General features: G+C 40.9%; 1 protein-coding gene across 6 annotated transcripts in view; it reads right to left on the bottom strand.

Annotated features, from left to right (window-relative positions):
* Positions 1-25,949, bottom strand: part of Dpys (dihydropyrimidinase) — a 78,364-nt gene that overhangs the window by 845 nt on the left and 51,570 nt on the right. The window contains exons 8-10 of one of the 6 annotated variants that reach the window (XR_007212757.1): positions 9,828-10,035; positions 2,558-2,688; positions 390-462 (exon numbers count right to left, since the gene is read on the bottom strand). Coding sequence is in view for 4 of the 6 variants with exons in the window: in XM_048358427.1 (XP_048214384.1) it covers positions 2,572-2,688; positions 9,828-10,035 (325 nt within the window). In the remaining 2 variants the exon portion in view is untranslated. Of the gene's footprint in view, positions 1-13; positions 463-2,323; positions 2,689-9,827; positions 10,036-25,949 lie in introns of those variants that run through there. The other 5 variants (XR_007212758.1, XM_048358427.1, XM_048358425.1 and 2 more) reach the window with 5 other exon arrangements.

Below are 25,949 nucleotides of genomic sequence, written 5' to 3'. Positions count from 1 at the left end.
CCAATCCTGAGACCTAATCCCACCGCTACAAAGAAATACACATAATTCAGACATGTAGAATATAAAACGAGGTGCTCAATGTTTATTAATTGTAATAAAAGGGAAAATCAAAATACTATCTTAAAAATATAGTCATTAAATTTTTTTTAGGGAGGAAATGATTTTTAAAAATTCAAAGGCAGGAATCTAGTGCAAGCCAAGATAATATTTTAAAGCATTATCAATGAGTCTCTAAAGAGACTTTGCATTATAATAATATTCATTTATATCTCCAATCTTATGCAGCCACAAAGGCACCGTGCAGACGACAGGTCTTGCTTGTGAAAGAGAATCAAAGAGGCCGAGAGCTATTATTTTTCCTAAAGGATCTTGCAGAGTTGAAATAAGACCTGTCTCTCCATGGGCTGACAGCACAGCGTTTGGCTGTGAAGGGAACTTGGGCATCCTTTGCTCTGATTTTACCTTTGAAGAAAATGAAAAGAACCCAGATAACATCTGTCCTCACAAAGGGCCGGGGATTCAAGCTAACCCCATGAAACACCCTAATCAAAGTAAACACTAAGCTTGTTGATAATAGCATGTGATAGCATTCAATTATATTTCTTTCTCTTGCTCATCTTCCTCTGAAATTTTAAACAAAGCTTTCTGAAGTGGAGGAATAATTCTAGTGATCTGGAAATGACAGAAATGCTCAAACGTGGGGTTAGATATATCACTTTAGTAAAGATGGATGATGCTCAAAAATGAAAGAAAGCCTAGCTTGGTGAAAGAAGGCTTCAGTATTCAAGAGTTTATTATCCAAATCCTTTCAATCAGGAGGTTTATATAGGTAAGCACAGGCAGTCAAAAAGTGAAAATGTGCAATGCCTGAAAACATAGCAAAGCAGACCTTAGACAAACAAGGTCCCCAGTTCACACTAATGTCTACCCCATCCCATCAGATCAACCACTCGTGCAAGACCCTTGCAGAATGCTGCATGTTGAACACTCTGAAAACATGCCACATGTGAACAAAAGTTCAGAGTCTAGTGAAATTGCAAAATCATCCAACATACAGGTTTTATGAACTCAGTGGAACTGATATTAAAGAAATGCTAAAAACCGTAGCAAAAACCAGGTGCTGGTAGCTCACATCTGTAATCCTAGTATTCAGGAGTCTGAGATCTGAGGATTGTGGTGTGAAACCAACTCAGGCAGACAAATTCATGAGACTCTCCGATTAACCAGTCAAATACCAGAAGTGGAAGTGTGGCTCAAGTGCTAGCCTTCAGTGAAAAAGCCAGGCAAAAGTACAGGGCTCTGAATTCAACAGTACCTGCACTAAATAAATACAATTTAAAAATAAAACAAAAACATAGCAAAGCCATTGATCTGCTGGAGCAAGACCAGAAAACAATTGAAAGAAAAAAAAAAAAAAGGAAAAGAATGGTGATCACAGAACTTTCAGACTAAAAGCTCTTTAAATATCAAAAGACAGATAGGAGGGCTGGGACTATGACCTAGTGGCAAGAGAGCTTGCCTCTTATACATGAAGCCCTGGGTTCAATTCCCCAGTACCACATATATGGAAAATGGCCAGAAGTGGCGCTGTGGCTCAAGTGGCAGAGTGCTAGCCTTGAGCAAAAGGAAGCCAGGGACAGTGCTCAGGCCCTGAGTCCAAGGCCCAGGACTGGCAAACAAAAAACAAAAAACAAAAAAAACAGATAGGAAACTGATGAAGTACTCAAGTATCACAGCCAATATTATCATAGCTATAACATTATTTCAAAAATTAAATGTGAAATAATGTACATAAACTATTAAATCACTTTCCTGAAAAATTATATCTCCCTTATATATCTCTCTTTTGGGAAATATAATTTATTTCTTGAATAATTTATTTCCTGAGTTCTTTGTGAATTTTCTATTTATTCTTCATACATTCTAAATTCTGGACCATAATTGTACCTACAATACAAAGATTCATTTTTCCATACAAAGTTCCAGTGGGTTTATAAATATTGACTGTGAAATGGTGCCATTTTAAGTAATATAATTTCAGGGCCTTGTGAATATTACCAGCCTACACCTTTGCACTCAAAGGGGGTTGTACTGGCTCCATTGGATGTTCCCTAACATCAGATTCCTTCTCAGAGAACAAATCTCTAGCTAACCCATGGCCCTCTTCAATCAGAAGGCTCATCTAAATGTTTTGCCCATCTTTTTTTTTCCCAAATTTATTTATTGTCAAAATGCTGTACAGAGGGGTTACAGTTTCATATGTAAGGCAGTGAGTACATTTCTTATCAAACTTGTTACTCCCTCATTTTTCTCCCACCTTCCCCCCTCCCCAATTCCCTTCCTCCCCAGTTGTACAGTTGGTTTACAGCATATAGTTGTCCATCGGCTTTTTAATCAGTCTTCCCTTGGCTCAACTATCCTTGAGTCCCCAATCACTTTGAAGCTTCTGACCTTGGTCTCTTCAAAGGCACAAGAAGAAAGAGATGCTAATTTCTTTGCTGATATTCACAGGCTAATTATTCATACAGGAACACTCCCCTTTGCCCACATCCCTTACCCATAGCACCCAGATCAAGAATGAGCCTGCATCTGGATCCCGGCTGTGGAGTCCTCTTTTGTCCCTCCGGATTTCAATGTGACGACTTCTCCATCATACGGTGCACGCTCCACTGGAGTAGGCATGCAAGTCTGAAACAGAACATATTGTGTTTCTCTTGGTGGTTTACTGACATTTTGAATTCAAAGTTAATTACAGCATCTTTTATGAAACAGTACAAATGAGCCTGATAATTTCTTATGTGTCTTCCTCCTTTTTTTCCCCCCTTCCGAGTTCCATCCCACCTACGACAGCACTTACTACCATTCTACCATTTTTGTTCATTTTATTCCCAGTTGCCAGCATTCCCTCTCCTGTGTCTGTATACCTCCTCTAGACTCACTGAGCATTTTCTGCCTCGCACAGCAATTTGCATGTGTGTGTCTCATTTTTCAGATGGTCTTGGTGTATTGCAGACCTGCAGAATCACACCTTTTCAGTAACCAATTATATACCCCAACCTGAGTCAATTCAGAGCTTGAGTAGATTTCTCAAACCTGGACTTCCTAAGCAAAGGATTTAAGATAAGTGACTAAATCATGCTGTTTGTGAACATGTGCACTCTACTGACAAACCAAATGGCAGCAAACTCCAGTGGTTAAGGGCATGGGCTTTGTAGACAGAGAACCTGGATGACTGTGCTCCCTTTTCTGAAAAATGGAGCTAAAAAACTGCATCAACATTAAGAGTGGCTAGGAAGGCTAAATGTGAAGAGGAGTAAACATAAGGAAAGTGTGGGGAATAACATCTAATGGAGAATAAACTCTTAAGAATTGAAATAATACTAATAATATATGCATGCTCCCCCATTTTTTTTAACCATTCCTGCGGCTTGAACTCAGGGCCTGATCACTGTCCCTGGCTTCTTTTTGCTCAAGGCTAGCACTCTACCACTTGAGCTACAGTGCTATTTTCCGGCTTTTTCTGTATATGTGGTGCTGAGGAATCGAACCCAGGGCTTCATGTATGTGAGGCAAGAACTCTACCACTAGGCCATATTCCCAGCCCTACACTTGCACTTCTACACATCCATTGTGAATCTCATTTTGGACACCCAAACTACTGCATGACAGTCATGACCACTGTCCGTGTTGCCCAGAGTCATATGCATAGATACATGAGTAATGGACAGTACCTGCAGGCATGAAACACCATGGCGTAAACACTTTGAACAATTAACAGAATGAATATCAGGAAGCTCAAATATGTTTGGAATGGGGGAGGGACTAATGGGAAGAGGTAGATAAATGGAGAAGAGCACTGAATGAATACCATCATAATGCTCAAGAAAATATGATGACCCAGGGCTGGGAGGCCCATTCTCCTTTGGCCTATGTATGGATGACTTTCTGTTTGTAACTGGGCCCAGGTAATCAGTGTTGAGGAATCTGGATCCCTTCCTACCACATCTGCTTCTGCTCTCCTGGCTTGGTTTCTTCTTTGTATAAGTTAGCCTGGCCTAGGTAGAGGCAGTTTCCCTCATCCTCCTCTGTCTTGCCTCATTGTGCATCTGATCTCTAGGCTAAACTTTCTTGCCGGCCAACTGTCATTGGTGGGCAGATCCCAGGTCTCCGATTGTCTAGCAAGCAATGACTTCCTGGTTGCTCCGATACCAGGACCGTGTTATAAAGTGGGGTGTGGTTTGGTCCCCTGGTTACAGGGACTCTTACAGGTCTCCGGGCCAATGGTCCAGGTTGGGTCTGCAGTTTTGCTGCTGACTGCCTGCGAGGCTGATGCAGGCAGTGTCTGGTTTCCTTGAAGAGTGGAAGTATTAACCATTGTGATTAAGGTGCTGCAGAGGTAAACCCCGATTTCCTTAGCTATAAAATAGGAATACCATCCTACTTTTCTTCCATGGTTCTTATGAGACTGAGCCTTATAACTGAAATTGACTTCATGTCCAATAAGTATTTTCTAAATGAATTCTGAATTATTAGATAAAACAAAAAGAGAGAGTATAGGTGGAAAAATCCCTTAACAAAAATGCTTGGGACCAGAAGTGTTAAGGATTTTCTTTTTTATACCTTTAACTACTTGCATAGACTTCATTGGTTGAACATTCCAAATCCCCAAATCTGAAAACTGAAGTGCTCTCACCCACCACGTCTGGGCTCAAAAAACGGATCGTTTTTGGAGCACTTTGGATTTCAGGCTCAAGTTGTATTTAGGAAGTTTCTTAAACACAGTAGCGCTCTGGTAACACCTAGCCCTAGCCTTTCTTTTCTCATCATCCTTAAAATACTAGTTGATAGCGCTTGCCTGTTTCTGTGGTGTAAATACTCCCACCAGATCTGTGTTCAAGCTACGGAAGTGACTTGAGTGCAGAGATACACACAAGTGTCTCCTGTGGGCAGAAGGAGCTGGCTCCAGCATAGGTATTCCCTTTTCTTCTTATTAGCCATCGATTGGAGAAAATTACATCTATATGGCCATCAGTGACATGTCTTAAATTACTTTTTCTGAGCTACCACTTTGAGCAAGGCATTGACAAACTGTTATCTCAAAAATCGAAAATACTCATTTCAAGGACCAAATCAGTCACCCACTCCATTTTATCTTATCTAGAAGGCAAATTACACTTATCACTGAAAAGATACAACCCAGTTTGAAAGCTTTATCATTAGTATTCTGAAACTATATACTACCCCACCAGACTGTGCCTGGTTCTCTATAAAATCTAATGAGATCTGTATTTCCTACCTAAGTTTGAAGTTAGTATGGCTAGGGGGAGAAAGAGGAAAAGAGATGACTTAGAGGATAACTTAAGGAAGATCCACACTTTCAAAATTCCAGAAATAAAATCCATTTCAACTGGAAGTGCTATATAATATTTGGTAAGGAATTAATGGTATGTAACTTTGTTCTTTTAGGAATCTGTTCAAATATCTAAGTTTCTGTTACTTTCATTTCTTTTTGTTACTCTTTCCTTCCTTTCAAAATTTCCTTAAGTGATGCCTTATTTAAAATTGAATGCTTTATTATGCTATATTAATCAGTTTGATGTCCTATCATTTGATGTAAAAATTTCTCCCTAAGTATCAGCTATCTAAATTTTAAAATAAATAACAACTCTCCCAAACTGTCAAATTGGATAAGATGGCTATTACTTCTTTTGAAATACCTTATACCACCCAATAATAGTTTTAGTTGCTTGATGCCTATACATTTTATTAAATAATAAAATCATAAACAAGAATCAAGCTCATAGGCAACACTACTATCTAGGATGGAGCAGGATCAATGTTCTGAGCACATTCATTTAAATTTCCTTCTATTCTCCTCTGGAAACACTGCCTTGGTCCTTTCATTCTTATTTTATTAACTCATCAAATGCCCATTATATGGCATGTAAGTATCAGATAGCACCTGAAGGAGACAGATAATCTGTGGAGCTCTGGAGCAGGGAAACAGTGTCATAGCTCTATAGTGCATGAGTTTGAGCATTCAGAATTGTAAGTAATTATTGTTCAGGAGGAGGAAAACAGATGAGAAGGTTATACATTATGGATCATTCCTTCTTGCCTTCAAATTCTTAGCCTCATCCATAAAGAAGTTTAAGTATTTTAATTTCATTTGTTTGGGAGGTTAAGGCTTAAATGCTGGGTCTTACACAGGCTGGGTCTTACACAGGTAGAGCAAACCCTCCACCACTGAATTACCTTCTCAGCCCCCCCAAATGTTGAATATTTTATATGAAAACCAAGGAAACAATTCTGATAACTTCATGGGAATTTAAAATCTAGCATTCCTGATAAGTCATATTTCTATTCTATATTTGCTTAATTAGGAGAGGGGTCTGAAACATCTCCAGAAACTTTCAAATCTCATTTCATTTGTTATTTTTTCCAGAACCTTTAAAAAATCTTTTTTAAAATAATGAAGTTTGGATTTCACAATTATTTTTCCTCTATTCTTTTCTCTGCAGATATCTTATGTGACACTGGGATCAGGAAGACCTCATTGTAAATCCTGGCTCTTATGTTTATTTCTTAGCCAAGGTAAAATGACTTAATTTTTTTTGACAGTCCTGGGGCTTGAACTCTGGGCCTGGATGCTGTCTCCAAGCTTCTTTTGCTCAAGGCTAGCGCTCTACCACTTGAGCCACAGAGCCACTTAAAATTACTTAGTTTTTGTGAGACTTGGCTTTCTATTTTATTAAGTGGGAATGACAGTCTCTTTCATGTGAATGTAGAGATTAACTACAATAATGATTATAGGCCAGTAATATAATTCCTGGCAGATATTTAGTTCTAAAAACAATGTATAGTAATAAAAATTGTCATCTATTATTATTTTTAAAGTAACAGTGTACTAGACTACCTTACAAGTGATAGGCAACACATAAAAAATGATGTAGACATAAATTCTGCCAGCAAAACCCAAATAATTTGAAAAGAACTAACGACACCAGTCATTTGGAAACCTCTGATGCCCTAAACACTTCCCCTCAGACAAGTTCATCATTTAAATAGACCCTCAGGAGCTTCCCTGTTAGTCTAGTGCCTCCGGTGGTGACTAACTGGAACTGACACTGAGAGCCTTCTGGCCTTCAGGATACTCTGTGTCACATCTATCACCCTGTTCAATTGTTTTTACTCCTTATAATTCCTTCAGTCTACTTTCCAGAGCCTCATGGACAAACCACTTTCTTTTGAATCTGTAATAAAGATTATGGTTTTTGTTCAGACTTTCCCAAATTGAATACTAATTTCTTTCTTAGTACTTTATTTAACTCAACCACACTATAGCTTATTGCATAACTATACAATTTTGGGAGTCAAGATAGTTGGGGCTCATGTCCTGGTCTTCCATGTACTTTCTGGGGCTTCAATTCAGGGCCTGGCACAGTCCCTTAACTTTTTGGTAAGCATGGTGCTCTACCACCTGAGCTCTTACGTGTGTGTGTAAGTGTGTGTGTGGTTTTGTTGTTGTTTGTGGTTAATTGGAGATAAAAGTCTCAGACTTTCCCAAATGGACGGTTTCCAACCAGGATCCTCATATCTCAGCCACTCTCAAGCAGCTGGGATTATAGGCATGAGCCGCCAGTGCCTAGAAGTTTCACAATTTTTTTGAAAGTTCAGTTTTCTACTTGTGAAATGAGGGAGATAAGATAGCCTTTTCAGACAGGGCAGTGAAAGAGCCCTTAGATGCATGCTTCACATTTAATCAGTACTACAGCTCAAAACAGCTAAGCTCCTTACAATTACCACCCACCAGTCGCCTGTTAGGATTGACATTTATCAATGAACTCCACAGCGTTTTAGGCATAATCTATTTCAGTTGAAATATAGTATATATGGAATCATAGGACTGGGATGTAACTTAGTTGTAGAATGATTGCCAGGCATATATATATATCTCCCTGAGTTTGATCTCCAATACTAAAAATATTAAAAGAGGTGGGGGGGGGAAGAAAGAACATTTGTTTAGCTATGCAACATTTTAGGAAGTGTTTTGTTTTTTAATGGAGGAATCTTATGTGATTGATTCTGAGAAAGCAAAGTAAAGTATTTTCACAAGACATTAGAGGAGAAATCAAAGAGACTACAAGAACTAAGTGATATGAATAAAAAAAAAACAGCTGGAGAAAAAGCAATGTACATTTGAAAACCAGAAAAAAAGAGAGGGAAGCTTTAGAAGCAATCAACAGTGACAAAGTCTGTCTATCAAAGAACAAGAGTGAGAGCCGCTGGCAGAACACCAGAATGTGCGGAACGTGTGCCCTTCCTAGGCCCACACGTGCAGCCTGGTCTATTTTTGTGACATTGGATGAAGAAAGAACATGGAGCTACCACTGTTCTCCAAAAATCCAGAAACAGATTTTGTTTTCACTCTTGAAAATTCCAATATTTAACTATATTGACTAGAGTGAAATTTAAAGCCCACTTAGAACTCTACATAAAGTAAAAGAACGTGAAAGCCCTAGATGAAACAAATTGTCTCTTTTATAACACAGAACTGTTACACAGACATGGAGGCCTTCGTTGGAGATTTGGTCACCAAAATGAGAAAGCAAAAGGACAGAATTCACATTTCCTACCATATTTTTAAAAAAATATTGAGTCACATAATTTGTTAGGAAGGAAATGTTTTTATTTCCAAAGGAGAAAACATCCCAACAAGGATAGGGAACTTGCCATGTAGCAAGAAAGTGGAAGAGAAAGCAGAATTCATATTTAGATCTCTCTACCAAATCTCCACCATGGGCTGGTGGTCATGAGATAGCACCTTTCACACTTTCATCTACAGGGAACAGAGGTGTCTGTTGAACTCTGAACTCAGTCAGGGTTTACACAAAGGCCACACCTCCCATAGTTGTTCCAGCTCCCTCCCGTTTCTTCTCACCTATGAAAAATCCTTCTACCATCGGGATATGTCAGAGAACCCTGGTTAACACAATTGCCTAGAGGCCCCCAAAGGCCCTAACCTGCTGGAGAAAACATGAAGAAGGCCTTAATAGATACCTATTGACAAAGAGAAATGCATTCATCTACTGAGTCTCTTTAGAAATTTTTTTTTGGGGGGGGGGGTTGGGAATATGGCCTAGTGGCAAGAGTGATTGCCTCGTATACATGAAGCCCTGGGTTCAATTCCCCAGCACCACATATATAGAAAACAGCCAGAAGTGGCGCTGTGGCTCACATGGTAGAGTGCTAGCCTTGAGCAAAAAGAAGCCAAGGACAGTGCTCAGGCCCTGAGTTCAAGCCCCAGGACTAGCAAAAAAAAAAAAAAGAAAGAAAAATTTTGGGTGTGTGTGAACAGTACAGGGGTTTGAACTCAGGGCCTTGTCCTTGACAGCCACTCTACCACTTTTGCCATGTCCCCCCCCCAGCCCTTTTCTTTTTATTATTTCTCATATATAAGCTTGCTTTTGGGCTCTAAACAGCCTTGTGCAGCCATTCTCTATATATACTTCCTGGGTAGCTGGGAGGAGTGATACTTGCCACAGCTCCTGATATTTTATCGACTAGGATGGGGGAGGGGTGTCTCAGGAGCATTTTGCTTGGGCTAGCCTTAAACAGCAAAACCCCTGGTCTCCACTTCTCCAATAGTTAGGGTTAGAGATGTGTCCCTACAAAATTAGCATTTGTCTACAACATCTCCCATCAGACACACAAGAGTATGTTAAACCATGGAGTGTTTTGGGACAATACTGTCACCATAACCCAGATACCCAGGATCGGATGACAGTCCAGCCCACTCAATACTAATCTACTGGGGCACCACTCACCTGGTCCCGCTGCTTGATTCGTTTGTAAATATATTCAGCAAATGGCTTGCGGGGAATAAACTTCCCATCTCCTGCCATGACATTGAAAACTCCAGCTTCGTACACCACTTTGCCTCTGGAGATAGTCACAAGAGGCACCCCATGGCAGACCATGCCCTCAAAGATGTTGAAGTTAACAGCCTGATGATGAGTTTTGGCTGAGATCGTCCTGTGTTTGTAAAAAAAAAAAGAACAATAAACAAACAAACCAAAAGTCACATGCTCATTTGATGAACATAACATCTTAAAAGAAGAATGACTTAGAAGAAAATTTAGTAACTCCATTAAGGCATTGCTTCATCACTGTAATGAGTGACTTTAAGAATAGAACATGGCATTAACATTTCATTACAAAGTAATTACACTGTCTAAGAGAAAAGCCCCAGAGATCACTGTTTCAGGTGATGAATGAGGAGGGAGTGGGTGGCAAAAGGGTGCCATCTTTCATGTTTAGATTTCTAGATGCATTAAAGAGCAATGTATTCTTCCATGTATTAAAGAGCAACGTATTCTTCCATCTTTTAGTCACATGCGTTCTAAACGCAGATGAGTCTCATGAACAAGCTGACCTGACTCCCAGCACTACAGAATTGGAGCTTCTTGGCAGAGCCAGTTGAACTTTGTTCAGTGCCCTCCCCAGTCCCACTCAGCCCACCTTCCCAGAGGCCATAGCTGCTCCATACTTATCAAATTGAGTTCAGAGGTGTTGGTGGCTCACGCTTGTAATCTTAGCTACTCAGGAGGCTGAGATCTGAGGATTGTAATTCCAAGTCAGCTCAGGCAGGAAAAGTCCGTAGGACCCTTATCTCCAATTAACCAGCCAAAAGCCAGAAGCAGAGTTGTGGCTCAAGTAGTAGTGCCCATCAGCCTTGAGCAAAACAAAGCGTAGGTATAGTGGCAAGACCCTGAGTTCAAGCCTCAGTACTGGCACACACCCACACCCACACACCCACACACACACACACACACACACACACACACACACTCACTGAGTTTGGTGGTTATCAAGGAAAAATACTCTGAAAATGTCCCCTTTGTGTCAAAATTAGAAATTTAAGGACAATGGGAAGAGCCAAGTGTACTACAATTTAGTCTTATCATATTTGATATCATATATCTGTATATTTAGCATCACTCTAGGTAGCATATTTTTATTTTATACTTTACATAGATAGTTATATGCATTTACTTTTGTCACGTAATATTTTAAAGTATGTCAACATCATGGAATGTTTAAATGACCAATACACATTTTTGTAGTGGGAGTGCCTATCCATTCTATCCATTCTCAGCATGCAAGAATACAATAAATTATTATATTGGCCTTGTTGCACAATAGAGTCTTTACAACTCCACTTGACTCACTGAAATTTTGGATCCAACATTTCTTCACCCCTCAACTACTCAAGCCACTAGCAATGATTGCTCTATTCCATGCCTTTCTTTTCCTCTCTTTATTAGCATATATTAATTAGGCTTTATTTGGTTTGTCCACATATGCATACAATATGCTTTGATCAACTTCACTTCATCTACTACCCTCTTTTCCCCTTTGTAAAACAATTTGATAGGATTTCATGATTCTGTGCTGATTTGTGGATATGAATTCATTTATTGTAACCATCCTCTCCTTCACCCTCTCCTTTTACTCCTTATTTCTAAGACATCAACTTTTTGGATTACACATATAAATTAAATGATACAATCTTTCTCTTTTGGTGTCTGTTTTATTTTGCTTGACATAATGTCTCCCAGGTTCTTCCACAGTACAAATGAGAGGACTTCAGCTTTTCTCATTGCTGAATAATATTCCATTATCCATATATGGCCACATTTTCGTTGTCTATTCATCCACTGGTTGATATGTAGGTAGATTCTGAATCTTGATTCTTATGAACACGGGAGTACAGGTGTCTCTTAGACATCCTTTGGATAGATACGCTCAGCAGGATTGTGTTATCACAGTACCTTACTGACACTTTCAATCTTTTTTTTTTTGGGGGGGGTCTGGTCTTGGGACTTGGCGTGGACTCAGGGCCTGAGCACTGTCCTTTGGCTACTTTTTGTTCAAGGCTAGCACTCTACCTCTTGAGCCACAGTGCCACTTCTGGCTTCTTCTATTTATGTGGTGCTAAGGAATCGAACCCAGGGCTTCATACATGCTAGGCAAGCACTCTACTGCTAAGCCACATTCCCAGCCCATGTGTCAATCTTATAAATATGATTGGTGACTTCCAGACTGGGTATTTGTAAATGCTGAGTGCTTCCTTTCCTTAAGTCTCATTGAATGGGAAATTTAAAAAAAAGAAGAAGAAAAAAAGAAAGAAGACATGAGAGTTTTCTCCTCCTCTGAGTTTCTCATCTCAGTCAATGACACCACTGTTTTCTTTTCTCATCCCTCATCAAGCTTGGTGGTCCTACAACCCCCCACCCCACCTAAATCCTCAATCTGCCCACTTCATTCCCTCTCCACTGCTACTACTTACAGCTGTCCCACCATCATCTCTTCTCTAGACTTTTCCAAACCCTCTTCCTGGACTCTTTCCCTCTCTCTACAGAATTGTCCAAATGATGAAAGTCAGAGCTAGGCACTGGCAGTGCATGCATGCATGCCTGTAATCCTAGCTAACTCAGGAGGCTAAAATCTAAGGATTAAGAAGGCCAGCCTGGGCAGGAAACCCTGTGAGACGCCTATCTCCAATGACCCACCAAAAAAGCTAGAGTGGTAGAGTTCAAGTGGTAGAGCACTAGCCTTGAGCACAAAAGCTCAGGGGCAGCACCCAGGCCCTGAGTTCAAGTCTCAGGATCAACAAGCACGCATGCGCACGCACGCGCACACACACACACACACACACGATTACATGACTTTCCTGTTTGAAACAATAACTATTGCATAGCATGAATACCTAAAAAAATCTGCTTTTAATGAGCAATATTCATGATGGGAAAGAAAAAGAGGAGTCTCTAGGGCGGGTGTGCATTTAATCTTTGCAACACCTTTTGAAGGAACAGCACTGTTGTCCTATTATGTAAGAGATTCAAAGAGTTAATTATCAAAGAACATTTGATTTGTTTAATAAGACTTGGATTTTAAGGAAGTTTACATTAAGATGGGTTTTTGATGTGCAGTTCTCTTCGGACACATATTTACATTAATGTTACTAGCTGGGCACCACCTCTACCAAGGAAATTCATGCACATGTGCTCACATAAACTGGAAAATATGAAAAATGAAGCATGCAAAATTTTTTGTCTCTGAGAAAAATGCACATGGAGGATTCAAAATTTTCTCAAGAGTTCTTGTGGTATCTGTGATTTAAATTGTGATTTTAAAATGCATGTTGACACAGCAAAATGTCCAATCAGATTTCTCTGCCTCCTGCCAAATAATAATTCTTTGCCTTGACTTCCTCAGCCTTGGGGTCAGCCAGAGAAGGTGGGCAATTTAGACAACATCTAAGCGATTTCTTGATAATAGGGCATTATGTAAATGAAGTCGAGTTAACACAAAATGCAAATCCCAGGCATTATCACAAGCCACAGAAAGAATCTACTTCCACTGTCACATTGGAAGGTGTCTGACAAGGGTGTCATTCTCACCCAGTGATTTCCTCCCAGCCAGAGCTGTAATTCTCCAATTCTTAGGTGTGTTAACACTTCCAAAGCTTTACAGCTTTCTTTACCCTGAATGCCCTTCTCCCTTCCCGCAAGCTGCTGAGAATCTAGCCCTGTTCTCAGGGCCATCAGTGTCACAGAGGATGGCCAACCAATTGTCCTAATACCCTGTACCTTTATCAGCCCCATTGTATGTATGACGACTGAGTCAAAGATTTGAGAAACTCCTGCTCTCCAAGTCAACCTTGATGACCTAGAGTGACAGTGAGTATCTCCCCATGTGAATTTTAGCATCACCCAAGTTTTACTTATGTGTTAGGTTGTATTTTTTCTTTTTGTTGGCTTGAGAATGGACTCCATCGTCTCACACATGCCAGGCCACACAAGTACTCTAGTATGACATTATACTTCCAGCCCCTATCTAAGAATATTATAATGACCTTTTGAACAGGCTCAGTTCCTAAGTGTTGTACACCTTGACTCTCCCTGTTTTAAAAGTACTAAGTGACCTAATAAAAGGATTGCCTGCTCTGTCCTTCTATGTAGTCAGATCAGCTTCCCCCACCCCCCCTTACCCTGTCCTCTGAGACATGACTGTGCTTTGGAAATAGAATTAAACAGTAAGTCAACATCCAATCTAGAAGTTCTGTTCAGAACCTGATATTCCTGGTAAGTTGCACAACTTAATTACTAATAAACAATAAGCTGCATCTTACCAAATCATATGAAGCATTTGTTCATTGATACCTGGTAATATTTGGTGGCAATAATATTATCAATAATAATAAGTCTACAGCCATGTATTGTTTCCTCCAGGATAATTCTCCCTTGGAGCTGTTTAAGAACTTGTCCAATGGGCTGGGAATATGGCCTAGTGGCAAGAGTGCTTGCCTCTAATACATGAAGCCCTGGGTTCGATTCCCTAGCACCACATATATAGAAAATGGCCAGAAGTGGCACTGTGGCTCAAGTGGTAGAGTGCTAGCCTTGAGCAAGAAGAGGCCAGGGACAGTGCTCAGTCCCTGAGTCCGAGCCCAGGACTGGCAAAAAAAAAAAAAAAGAACTTGTCCAAGGTTTCAAGTTCAAAACCTTATAAGACTCTGAGAGAAAACACTTTCCCCTGTGGAAGCTACTGTGATACATATAGCCTTGCCATAGAGAGTTAAAAAATTGTGGCATATTTTCCATATTTAATTAGCTTTCAACATAAAAATGCAATATCATGTGACTTATAAAATTATTACAAAGCATTATTTAAAATATCAGGGACAGTTCCCAAGCCTTGAGTTCAAGCCCAGGACCAGCACAAGGAAGGAAGGAAGAAGGACCTGAGGGAGGGAGGAAGGAAGATAGAAAAGCAGTCTGTCTTGGGTGGTTAACTAGATTGAGGCATTTATCAGATAGAAGATTCTGGATGGTTTATACAATCTCTGGAAGGTCTAGAAGACTAAGCTGAGAGTCTAGGTAGCCAGGATCTTTGTCCCAGGCTCACCACTGAGCCCTGCAGCTGCCTCTAGACAAAGATCTCAACCATGGCCTCACCACACAGAGAGGGCTCAGCAACCACTCAAGAACCTTGTCACATGGCGTGAACACAGAGCCATCTTCCCCACCCTCATCAGCTCGCGCTCCAGCGCCATCTGCTTCTCAGGTCACCCACTTGCTAGACAGAGTGTAGCAGTTCACAAGAGCCCATGGACTCAGACATGGCGGAGATGGGAAGCATGGTCCCAGCTTCTGCCTTGGAGCTTCCCAGAGGACGCGTGCACACAGAAGCAGCAGGTGTCCTTACAGAGGCATGTGAGTTTGAACTCGCATTCTTTCCATGAATGCATCCCATCTCCTGTACTGCATTGTGAGCCATCAGCACCCAATTAAGATTTCTATTTACTACAAGTAAGAACCCTGCCTGGTCTTCAGTCTGCAGTGAACCTCCAACAAAAAACCCTTCACTTAATCATCTCGAAAGTATAAATCTGCTGGCTGCCTGTGGCTCATACTCAAAGGGCTGAAATCTGAGGATTGTGGTTTGAAGCTAACCTGAATAGAAGTCTATGATGCTCTTATCTCCAATTAAGCACCGAAAAAGTCAGAATGAAGAGGAAGTGGTAGAATGCCATGTATGAAAACATCACACTGAACACTACTTGTACGTACAATTAATTTATTTGTAACACATATAAATATGTACTATTTATGGGTACTAAAAATGGGTAGCTAATTTTTAAGGGCCCATGCATGTTTCTGAGGCAGAGTCCAAAAATGTCTGTGACTCAAAAAGAACTGAGAAGGCATTTTCAACAAAGCCTGCCTGTAGGACAGAAGTGATCATGAGGTGATGCTTATCCTACTTGTGAGTAAAAATAAACTGTAGAATGCATGATCAAATCGTTTTCAAATCTTACAGTATGCAAACAAGCACAGAGGAGAGGCCTTTGGGAGAAATACCTTCTGTCTCATTACAGAATAGCTATCATTCCGACCTGCTGGCCTGCTCGCTTGGAGATGAGAAGAACGGGGAATGATTAAATTCTTTCTTTCTGAGTCCCTGGGCCATGGCCTCCTCATTAGCAGATTCCCAGGAAAGGTGTTTTCCTGGACACTCTGCCCCAGGGAGAAGCTGCCCTTTGTCAAGTTCACTGTGAGTCTGGATCCAACAGGAGTGTCACAGGCATTTCTCACGGTGGGGACATCACCCTTGTCTTCCTGGATCCCAGGCTGACACCAGCTGGAAGCAGAGGCCCCAAAGATAACATTAAACTATTTTCCTTCTCAGTCAATAGCTTTGATATGACCCATATCACAGCTACAGAAACACATTGTGTCCCTTTGCAAATATCTCTCTATCAAAGAGCCGCATGCCCTTAGAGATGAGAAAAATCACTGGCGCAAAGCCTGGGGGAGACGGTGACATTGCCTGTGTGCATGCAGAGAGTGTACCTGCGAGGGGAAGAGCATTGCTGAATGTACCCCAGGTCTCCCTGACCCCAGAGAAATGACTTGCCTGCGTATTTGTTATGTTCTCTTCCAAATCAGTCATTGTGTTTGAGGCAAGGATGGATTCTTATCTGGTTGCCATGAGAACCAAAAATAAAGTTAATAGACTCATCTCAGGGCTATTAGTGGTGTTTTTAAAATTAGACTGCATTTCTCTGTGCTATATGATACCTGCATATCTGGCATGGAATAATGATAGTTCATCTTGTTAAATCTTCTCAACAGCCCTATGCAGGAGGCATGATTATTGTTCCTGTGTGATAAAGAAGGTTGAGGCACACACAAAAAATTCTATCATGCACCCTAAGGTACATAGTCTGCATTCATGTAACAGAGGTAGGAATAGTAGTTAGGCCTTGGGTTTCAAGGCTGACTCTTACTACTAGATAATAGTGCCCTTTCAAAGCTTTATAGGGTGCCCCTGGAGGTCATGCCATGAATGACAATGTTCTTCATCCCCAGAAAATGAACTGGAATCCGCTGTTTCATTCCATGTCCCCTGGTCTGTTTTCTGTTTAGCAGCAAAGGGTTTCAGATCCTATTAAAGTTTCCCTAAGCTGAAATTGACTGGGTGAGTCTCAATGTGATCAAGATAGCAGATTTTTTTTTCTTTTCTGAGGCATGTTCCAACAGCCTATTTCCAGCTATGTCTTCTGTCAATTTCCTGGACATGACAAGTTATATAAATGGGATGCATCTCTGGAAATGCTAACTGGTGCTACTCCAAGTACATTGTCATTACCAAGCAAAGTTGCCACTCACTGCACCCATCAATCATCCTCCCGCGACGCTGACTTCCACAACTACCTCCTACAGAGGAGAAAATGGGAATTGCTCCAGTCACATTATTAAATCTAAATTGGATGATAACTTGGAACTCTATTGGTGCTCCATGGATGACAAAACATTTCATGTAGGTTTATTAAAACACTGCTAAATAATTATCTTCAAGAAATAAACAGTTGGTATCACCCAGCCTTTTGTCCTTGGAGCTGTGTGATACAGGTCACGGGTGGTGGTGTATGTCCTGGCAGGAGGAATTGGGTAGAAACACTGAAAATCTGACCTTAGAGTAGGTACCATGTCCTCTGCCCCCGTGCCTCATATAGAACTGGGTAAATAGAAGGCATTTTGTATACATATTGTTTATCTGAAAATAAATTAGTAGTAAATTTCCAAAGAACTACTTAACATAAAGTAGTTCATGTTCTATACATTAGTTTTCAGAAAGTAGAGAACTAAAAATAATTTAGTGTCTTGAAGGAAAAGGAATTGAATGTGAATCAGCCGTGCTACCATGATTACTAGGAGAAATGTCCTATGAATATTAAACAGCTAAGTGCTTCTAGGTAAAGGATGATTATTAGCTTTTGGAAATCTAGCCAATTGGCCTGACATGTTGATAAGAGTTGGAAATAACTTCCTGAGGTAGTATATGCATGAGGCCTTCTCATTTTATTGTCATCTTCCCGGGAGCTACTTTGCCTTTGACAAGATGACATTGCTTAACAGACTCCATCGGTATAACTTGAGCAGCAAAGGATCTTTTCTACATAGAAATATTGGCTGCCCCATGCAATGTCCTTCTGAAAGTACTGAAAAGGTCAGGTGCCATATTATGTTCCGCTCTAATGCTAGGTTTGGGAAAAGAAATAACTAGTATTTAAAAGGAAGCTAGATTCCCAATTGAGGGGATGGAAAAGAGTCTGCATGGGTAGAAATATCTGAGAATCTTCTAAACTTTGCTCCTTTTCTTACTGAAAGGAAGTGTGTGTGTGTGTGTGTGTGTGTGTGTGTGTGTGTGTGTGTGTGTGTGTTGGTATTAGTGCTGGAACTCAAGGCCTGGGCACTGTGCTTTAACTTTTTTGCTCAAGGCTGATGCTCTACCACTTGAACCACAACTCCCCTTCTGGCTTTTTAGTAGTTAATTGAAAATAAGTGCATCATGGTCTTCCCTTCTCTGGGCTGGCAATCATCAACACTCAGCCTCCTAAATAGGTAGGACTATGGCATGAACCATTAATACTCAGCCAAAGATGATCTACTTATTTTCCCCCCTCCATCTCTACTGAAGGGAACAAAAGGTGTTAGGAAGCATGATCAGGGCTGGTGAGGCCAATCTGAGCCTCTCCACAATTCACGAGTCAGCTGTGCGAGTGAAAGAGAAAAGGAACTTGGTTGGCCAAGCCAGACAACCATGAGATTCAGAAAGACCTAGAAAGCTGAAGGCCTGGTGAAATCCACAAGCTAGGCTGCAGCTCTTTTAAGAGCATGAGAGAACTTCCAGCTCAGCTATTCAGAGACTCTGGGCCCAGCACTCCTGAGAAGGCATCAAAGCAAACTGAATGCAAACATCACTCTGCTCCCAATTCACAAATGCAGAAACTCCCAACTCAGCCAAAGAATTTTCTTTTCCTAACCATAACAAGTATTTACGGACTCTGCTCTATGCTAGGCATTTAAAACATTTTTATCTCACTAAATCCTTTCCCAATAACATGTGGTATTGTTATTACTATTTTATGCATGAGAACACTGAGGCTGGAAGAAGTTAGGTTGTGTAGGACACAGGAAGCAAACAGCAAAGTCACACCATGAACTCAGGCCTGTGAAAAAGCCTTCTTCCCTTTAGTGATGAAAAGTGGCTCATGTTACCGTCAATCTGCAAGTTCATTTGGAGGTCACTGGGACCAGTCACTAACCAAGCAAAGCACACCTACAGGCATTATGCTTCCATACCCTTGCCATGGCTAGAAAGTTCCACCAAATGCTGACTGCTTAAAAACCATCAATAGGATTTGAATGGATGAAACCACTTAAAATCCTGAAAGGAATTCATTCAGAATCCTCTAAACTCGAATGCGATTCAGTTAAGCATAGCCAAGTAACCTTTATCAATCACTATTTGTTTTGTGGGGGATAGACTCTCATTAGCCCAGGCTAGCTTCTCTAATCCGTCTTTAATTTTTGGCTGCACTGGGAATTGAAATCAGCATCTTGCACTTGATAGAGAATTGCTCTACCACTTGAGACCTGCGCAGTCTTTTGCTGTTTACTTTGTCTTTCTGAAAGGGTCTCACGCTTTTACCTCCTCAGCCAAAGGACTAAGATCCTCTTTTACTTGTCTTATGTGTGGCTAGAGTTACAACTATATGCCACCATGCCCAGCCCTCCAGTCCCATTTTGATTCCCTGTCTGAGGAACTGGCTGCGGAAAAAACAGACCATGAGTTATCAAAGTACCAAAGGCTTGGTCTGAACTGGAATCAGGCTGTCTGTCCAGGAGCTGACCTTGGATAGTCAATGAAAGGGATCTTCAATCTCCATGTCTGTCAACCAGGGGTTGACAAACTATATTACCTAGTCCACAGACCAAATCTGGCTCACGGCTTATTTGTGTCAATAAAGTTTCATTAGAAAACAAGTCACATTTATTTACTTACATATCTGTGGACACTTTTATACTGCAATGACAGAGACAAGCAGTAGCAACAGAAACGTTGTGGCCCACAGAGCTTAAATAATGGACGTCTGGCTCATCACAAGAAGATTGCTTTTTGTCTGCTCTAAATATCTCCAATAGTAGAAACAAAACAAACCAAAACCAAAACACAAAGCTATTGAGGGAGTAATTAGAAGACCTAAAATAGGAAGTGCAAGGCCCATATAAAGGGAAGATGGCAAGCAAGAACAGAAAGGGAAAGAGTAAGGGGGGGGGGGTGAAGTACAGAAAATAATGAAATAATAATAGCAAGAAAGTCTACTTAAAAGGGACTGAAATTGTGGGGACAGAAGGACACAAAAACCTCAACAAGTTCTGGGCAAGGACTAAGCATCTTCAGTACTATCACTACTTGGATCTACCTGGCTTTCTTTAGTTCCTCAACAGCCCACATTACTATTTCCCATTTAAGCAATGAGGAAGGAAATGGAGACTCACAGGCGCTGAGCGGGTGAGTCACCTGGAACCTAAGTCTATAGCCGGAAATCAAATAGTCAAGGGGCCTGCCTTGTTCACTCACTTTCCTGCCACTGTAACCCCGGCTCAAAGGATGGACGAGGGGTAATGCTTTTCACTTGCTCCAACAACTCCCTAGAATACTTGGAATTTTCATGGTAATGAACTACTTTCCCTCTGGGTGATTGGACAGCTCATCATCTCATTCTGCATGGCACACTCCAGCATCTCATCTACCTGCCTAAAATAGAGCATCTTGGAGGCTCTGTCAGAGACTGATGCACAGACTCAAGAGTCTCAATTAGCAATCATACTGACCCAACCCCCAAAGCACCTGCTTCTAGAAAACACCACGAGCCATTGGCTTGCAGGATATTGGGGCCAAGGCAGTCCTAAAACATTGTTCTAAGCAGGCACGGGCTAGTAGTTTAAGGCAAGGAGGCTGAAATGCTGCAGAAATGCACACTGCCAGCCTGACTCAGCTTCTTCATGGAACAGCCTCAGGGCAAAAAAATCACCCACCTAGAAATTTGGGAGGGGAGCAGCACCCAAGAGGGCATGACAAGCCACAACCAGATACCCAGAGATCCGCTGACTTGAGCAAACTGGGGTAATAATAGCCCAGCTTAAGTGATGCTTAAAATGCTGGGCACTGTTGCAAAGAATTCACACTATTAACTTGCTGACTCTACATAGCCCCTTTGATACAGGGTTTATAATTCTTTCCATTTGTCAGATGAGCACATTGAAGGAAACCAAGGCTATAGAGCTCAACCAAGGCTACGCCATCCTCACCAAGAAGAGTGCTAGAGTCTCAACCCAGGAAATGTGGTTTCAGAGACCAAGCTTCAAGCCCCATGTGGCAAGCTGTTCCTTGATCACCCTTTGTGGAGGTTGGGGCATAGGAGAGCTTAAGAGAGTGGACATGGCAGTTAGCCAGGTCTACTCAACTCCGCTGCCCCCCACCCCACACTGGGTGAACCCAGCAAATGACTTAACCTCTGAACCAAAGTCTTCATCTTGAAATAGACACCCTTGAAGATATGATGCTCACAGTTTCAGAGGGTAGAGAGTGGAGTGAGCAGCAGCAGACAGTGTACATGCATCTGTGGAGTGTCCATGCATGATGGAGGGTGAGCACTACATCTTCTTTCAGGGGTTCTGGGTCCTGGGTCACGTGTGTGTGCTTCACTTTCTGACCAAGGGCAGACATGAAAAGCACAAGAACTTTGAACAGGATCTGTGTCTCACTCACTTTGGTCCTGGGGACTCCAGCTCATGTTTGTTCGTCCTCTTGTTCTCGTTCTTCCTAAATCAACCTCATCTTCCCTTCCCAGTTGCCTGCCCTCTGGACTTTAAGCTCCACTATCAGGTGCAAAGACAGCTCCCCTACCACTGTAGAAGGCCAGGTCATACATATATGTGTGCATATATGTATATGCACATATAAGTGTGCACACATACACATGCATGCCCACACATGTATATACCTGCTAGCTTTTTGGTGGTTAATTGGAAATAAGAGCCTCATGTACTTTCCTGCCAGAGCTGGCTTCAAACCATGATCCTCAGATCTCAGCCTTCTGAGTAGCCAGGATTACAGACACAAGCCACCAGTACTTGGCTTGGGATCTTTCTTCCTTTCTCTTTTGGAATTCAAAAGCTTTTACCCTTGACATCTTCATTTGCTTTCCTACATTTACTAATAACACCTCAGTGGCTGGAAGGCATGGCCAAGGTCATCTCTGATTAATATGATGATAATAAATAAAGATATCCAGCTGTGGCTTCCATTTACTGCATACTTAAATATTAAACTATGCTAGAAGCTTTTCCTCATCGTTTTATTTAAACTTAATACTACTCTATGGAGGAAGAGTTATTTTATACTTCTTTTTTTACCTGACTCACCTCTAATCATAAAGAAAAGCCTATGTGAGTAGAATACAAAGTAGCTGCTATGGCCTCCTGCTGCCAGTGGTCCATATAGAATGCAAGTCTGCAGCTAAATGCACATGTGAAATATTGCCCTGTCTTCTTCTAGAAATACTAGAGTTCCTTAAAAGGAAAAAAATAATTTAATATAGGATAATTAGAGATTAGTGTGTGCTTCACTGTTTTACTTTAACAGGTATGTCTTTAGAAAAGATATCGTACCAGGCACCTGTGAACAGTTGAATAGAATATCTTCATCAGCATAAATTTCTATGCAAAACCTTTCCTCCCAACAGACAACCAAACAATGAGTCAACCTTAAGGCCTACTGTCATGTTTTCTTTTAGATCTTGCATACAAATTATTCTCAGAGGCACCAGAAAAGTATTATATCTTGAGGCATATATATGAAGAGCAGTAATAGGTTTGCCATGTATTCAGGCACTAGAAATACTGGTTTATTAAAAACAAAACAAACATTCAGATCTTTTATCATGTTGCCAAGAGTCACTTCTGCATCATTAAACTCTTCTTGTCTCTGGTTTCTCATTTAAACAAATGAGGTAGAACTACTAATTAGCTTTAAGAAGGTTGGTTTTAAGAGATAGATTTCCTAAGTCTAGAATTTCAAGCTTTTGCCTACTCACTCTATGCAAGCCTTCTTTACTTCTGGTTTTAGTCAGAAAAGAAAGAAAGGGAGACATAATCTAGGTGGAAGAACATAGGAAGTTCCTATCTGTCTGTGAGTCGATCATCCACTCATTCATTTAGCATGTACTTGTTGTTTACCTACTCTGGGCCAGGATCTGGGGTAGCAGCTGGGATGAACAGTGGAGAAACAGATGGACATCCCTGGCCCTCTAGCCAAGGATGACACTCTAGCCATGCTATTTCTAAATTGCTATAGACATAATTCTAACATATATTGAGATGTCAACATTTCAACAATCGTAGCATGCATGTAGTGCTTTACAGTTCCAGGCTTTTTCACTTAAGGCTGGTGCTCTACCACTTAGGACATGCCTCCACTTCTGGTTTTTGCTGGTTATTTGGAGAAAAGAGTCCCCTGGATTTGTCTGCCTAGGCTGGCTCTGAACATTAATCCTCCTCAGATCTCAGCCACTTGAGTAGGATTATATTATAAACTTAAGCCACAGGCACCCAGCACAAATCACATTCATGTAACCATAGTAATTTATTTCTCAAAAGATCCTTGGAGAATTTGCAAGAAATGTGACAAACTACTTAAAGATACAAATAATACCTTACCCAAAGAATAATAAGCAGTGGGATTGAACAGATATTTCTTTATAGAAAAAAATTCTAATGACTAACAAATGAAAGTGTTCAACTTCCTTATTGTCCAAATATATGCAATTGTTGCTGAAAGGTAACAATTTTTACCCCCATAATAAAGAAGCAAAAATCAAAGGCAAAGTAAAAGATTGTGCTGTATCAAATGATCATACTCTTTGATAGAGTAATTCTGCATTTAGTCATCTATCTAATGGAAAGAATCAGAAATTTGGTTTTAAAATAGCAAAAAGAATTTTTTTAAAGAAAGTGTAAAAGTTACCTATGGGTATAAAAGCTAATACAGAGAAAAATTTCCCCTGAGGCTACTGTTCCATGATATCAGGCAGAATATCCGAGAACCAAAGAATTCTAAAGCACATTTGGAATATCTCAAAAATAGATAATTGTCCTACACATGGTAATATCAAAGTGTCTTTCTGTGAAAATGTGGTTAACAATGTATCTTGCTGATAGCCAATGACAGATTATGTGGACAGGGCAGGCTATGTATGAACAGAGATGAAATTGTGGCAGAAAAAACTGGGATCCAGGTACTAAGATTTTTTATTTCTTTTATGAGTGTGTGTGTGTGTGTGTGTGTGAGTGTGTGTGTGTTGCTATGTATCAAACCCAGAGCATGCACTTCCCTTGAGGCAAGCACTCTATCACCAAGCTACACCCCAAGCCCAGCATTTATTCTATAGGATTCCACATTGTAAGTATCATTTACTTTGACTTTCTGCTAATTATAAATCTCTAGTGTTTATCATTTAATGCATGATGATTAGAAAGATAATGTTTCTCACAGTGTTATGACAGGCTACCTATCGCAATGATGGCCCTCCAATATCTCCAAATATTGGTATCAGTATTACCACATGCACATTTCACAGAAAGTAGGGGACTAACTTGCCCTTGACTCCAGTTGCTTCCTTCCACTCTAAATGCCCCTTAACCACTGGGCCATATAGCATTAATAGAGGTATTTCCCATTGGCCCAATTAGATCCTCCATTCTTTTAGGGAGAAAAATTTTCACTCAATTCTAAGTATAATGTAGTGCCTTCATCTGGTATTCAGTAAGTACTTACATGCAAATGAATGAATGAAGCTTTTTTCCCCCATTTGTAGGGCTTAAACTTAGATGCTGGGTGCTGTCCCTTAGCGTCTTTGTGATCAAGGATAGCACCACTTCCGGCTGTTGAGTGGTTAATTGGATATAAGAATCTCATGGGGACTTTTCTGCCCAGGTTGGTTTCAAACCGAGATCTTCATAGTTCAGCCTTCGGAGTAGCTAAGATTACAGACATGAGCCACCAGGGCCCAGTTGAATGAAGCTTTAGAAGTTGGGGCTGGGGAGATGGCCTAGTGGCAAGAGAGCTTGCCTCGTATACATGAGGCCCTGGGTTCGATTCCCCAGCACCACATATACAGAAAACGGCCAGAAGTGGCGCTGTGGCTCAAGTGGCAGAGTGCTAGCCTTGAGCAAAAAGAAGCAAGGGACAGTGCTCAGACCCTGAGTCCAAGGCCCAGGACTGGCAAAAAAAAAAAAAAAAAAAAAAAAACAAGAAAGAGGAGGGGGAAGAGGAGCAGGAGGAAGAGAAGGAGGAGGAGGAAGATTCGAGTAAAAGTAGACATCAACAAAACATTGACAGTGGGTGAATCTGAGTGAAGACTATACAGGAATTCCTTGCTTGAATCTGTCTGTATGTTTGAAGTTATTTCAAAATAAAAACTACCAAGAAGATCTTTTAAAAAAAAAAAAAAGAAGTGGCACCTGTCTCTACTCTCCCACTAACTTCCAGTCTTTCTCTAGATTGTTGGATGTGAGTTTAATCCTGGGGAATTTATATTTAGTCTCTTCCTTTTTGTTTTCTCCCCCCATTTTCATTGCCTCTTTCTTGCTGGAATCCTTATTCCCTCAAACCAGATTCCAACAACAGCCTCTGACCATTCTCCATGACTGGAATCCATCATCCTAAATTAATATTTAGATTTCCCCCTCTGATGTTCTTAGACACAAGATTGGGTCTCTCAGAGCCTGTGACAGCCAGATAATGACTGGCCACCTTTGACCAAAGACCTATCCCCAGGCGGCAAACAGTCACAGTGAAGGCTTAGCCTGAGGTGATTTCCATGCACCAGGCTGGCATCTGTGAGCTGGCAAAGACGCTGGCAAGCCAGGACACACGGGTTACATTTTCCCATCCTTCTGCTCTCTAGATCCCTTTTTCTTTACTACCATGTTCTTACACAAGAATACCACTTTCTGCTTTACGTCAAG

This window comes from Perognathus longimembris, chromosome 12 (assembly GCF_023159225.1).
Source record: "Perognathus longimembris pacificus isolate PPM17 chromosome 12, ASM2315922v1, whole genome shotgun sequence".
Classification (NCBI taxonomy): Eukaryota; Metazoa; Chordata; class Mammalia; order Rodentia; family Heteromyidae; genus Perognathus; species Perognathus longimembris.
The sequence above is the reverse complement of the archived record's forward strand: the minus strand, read 5'-3'. Positions and strand labels throughout refer to the sequence as shown.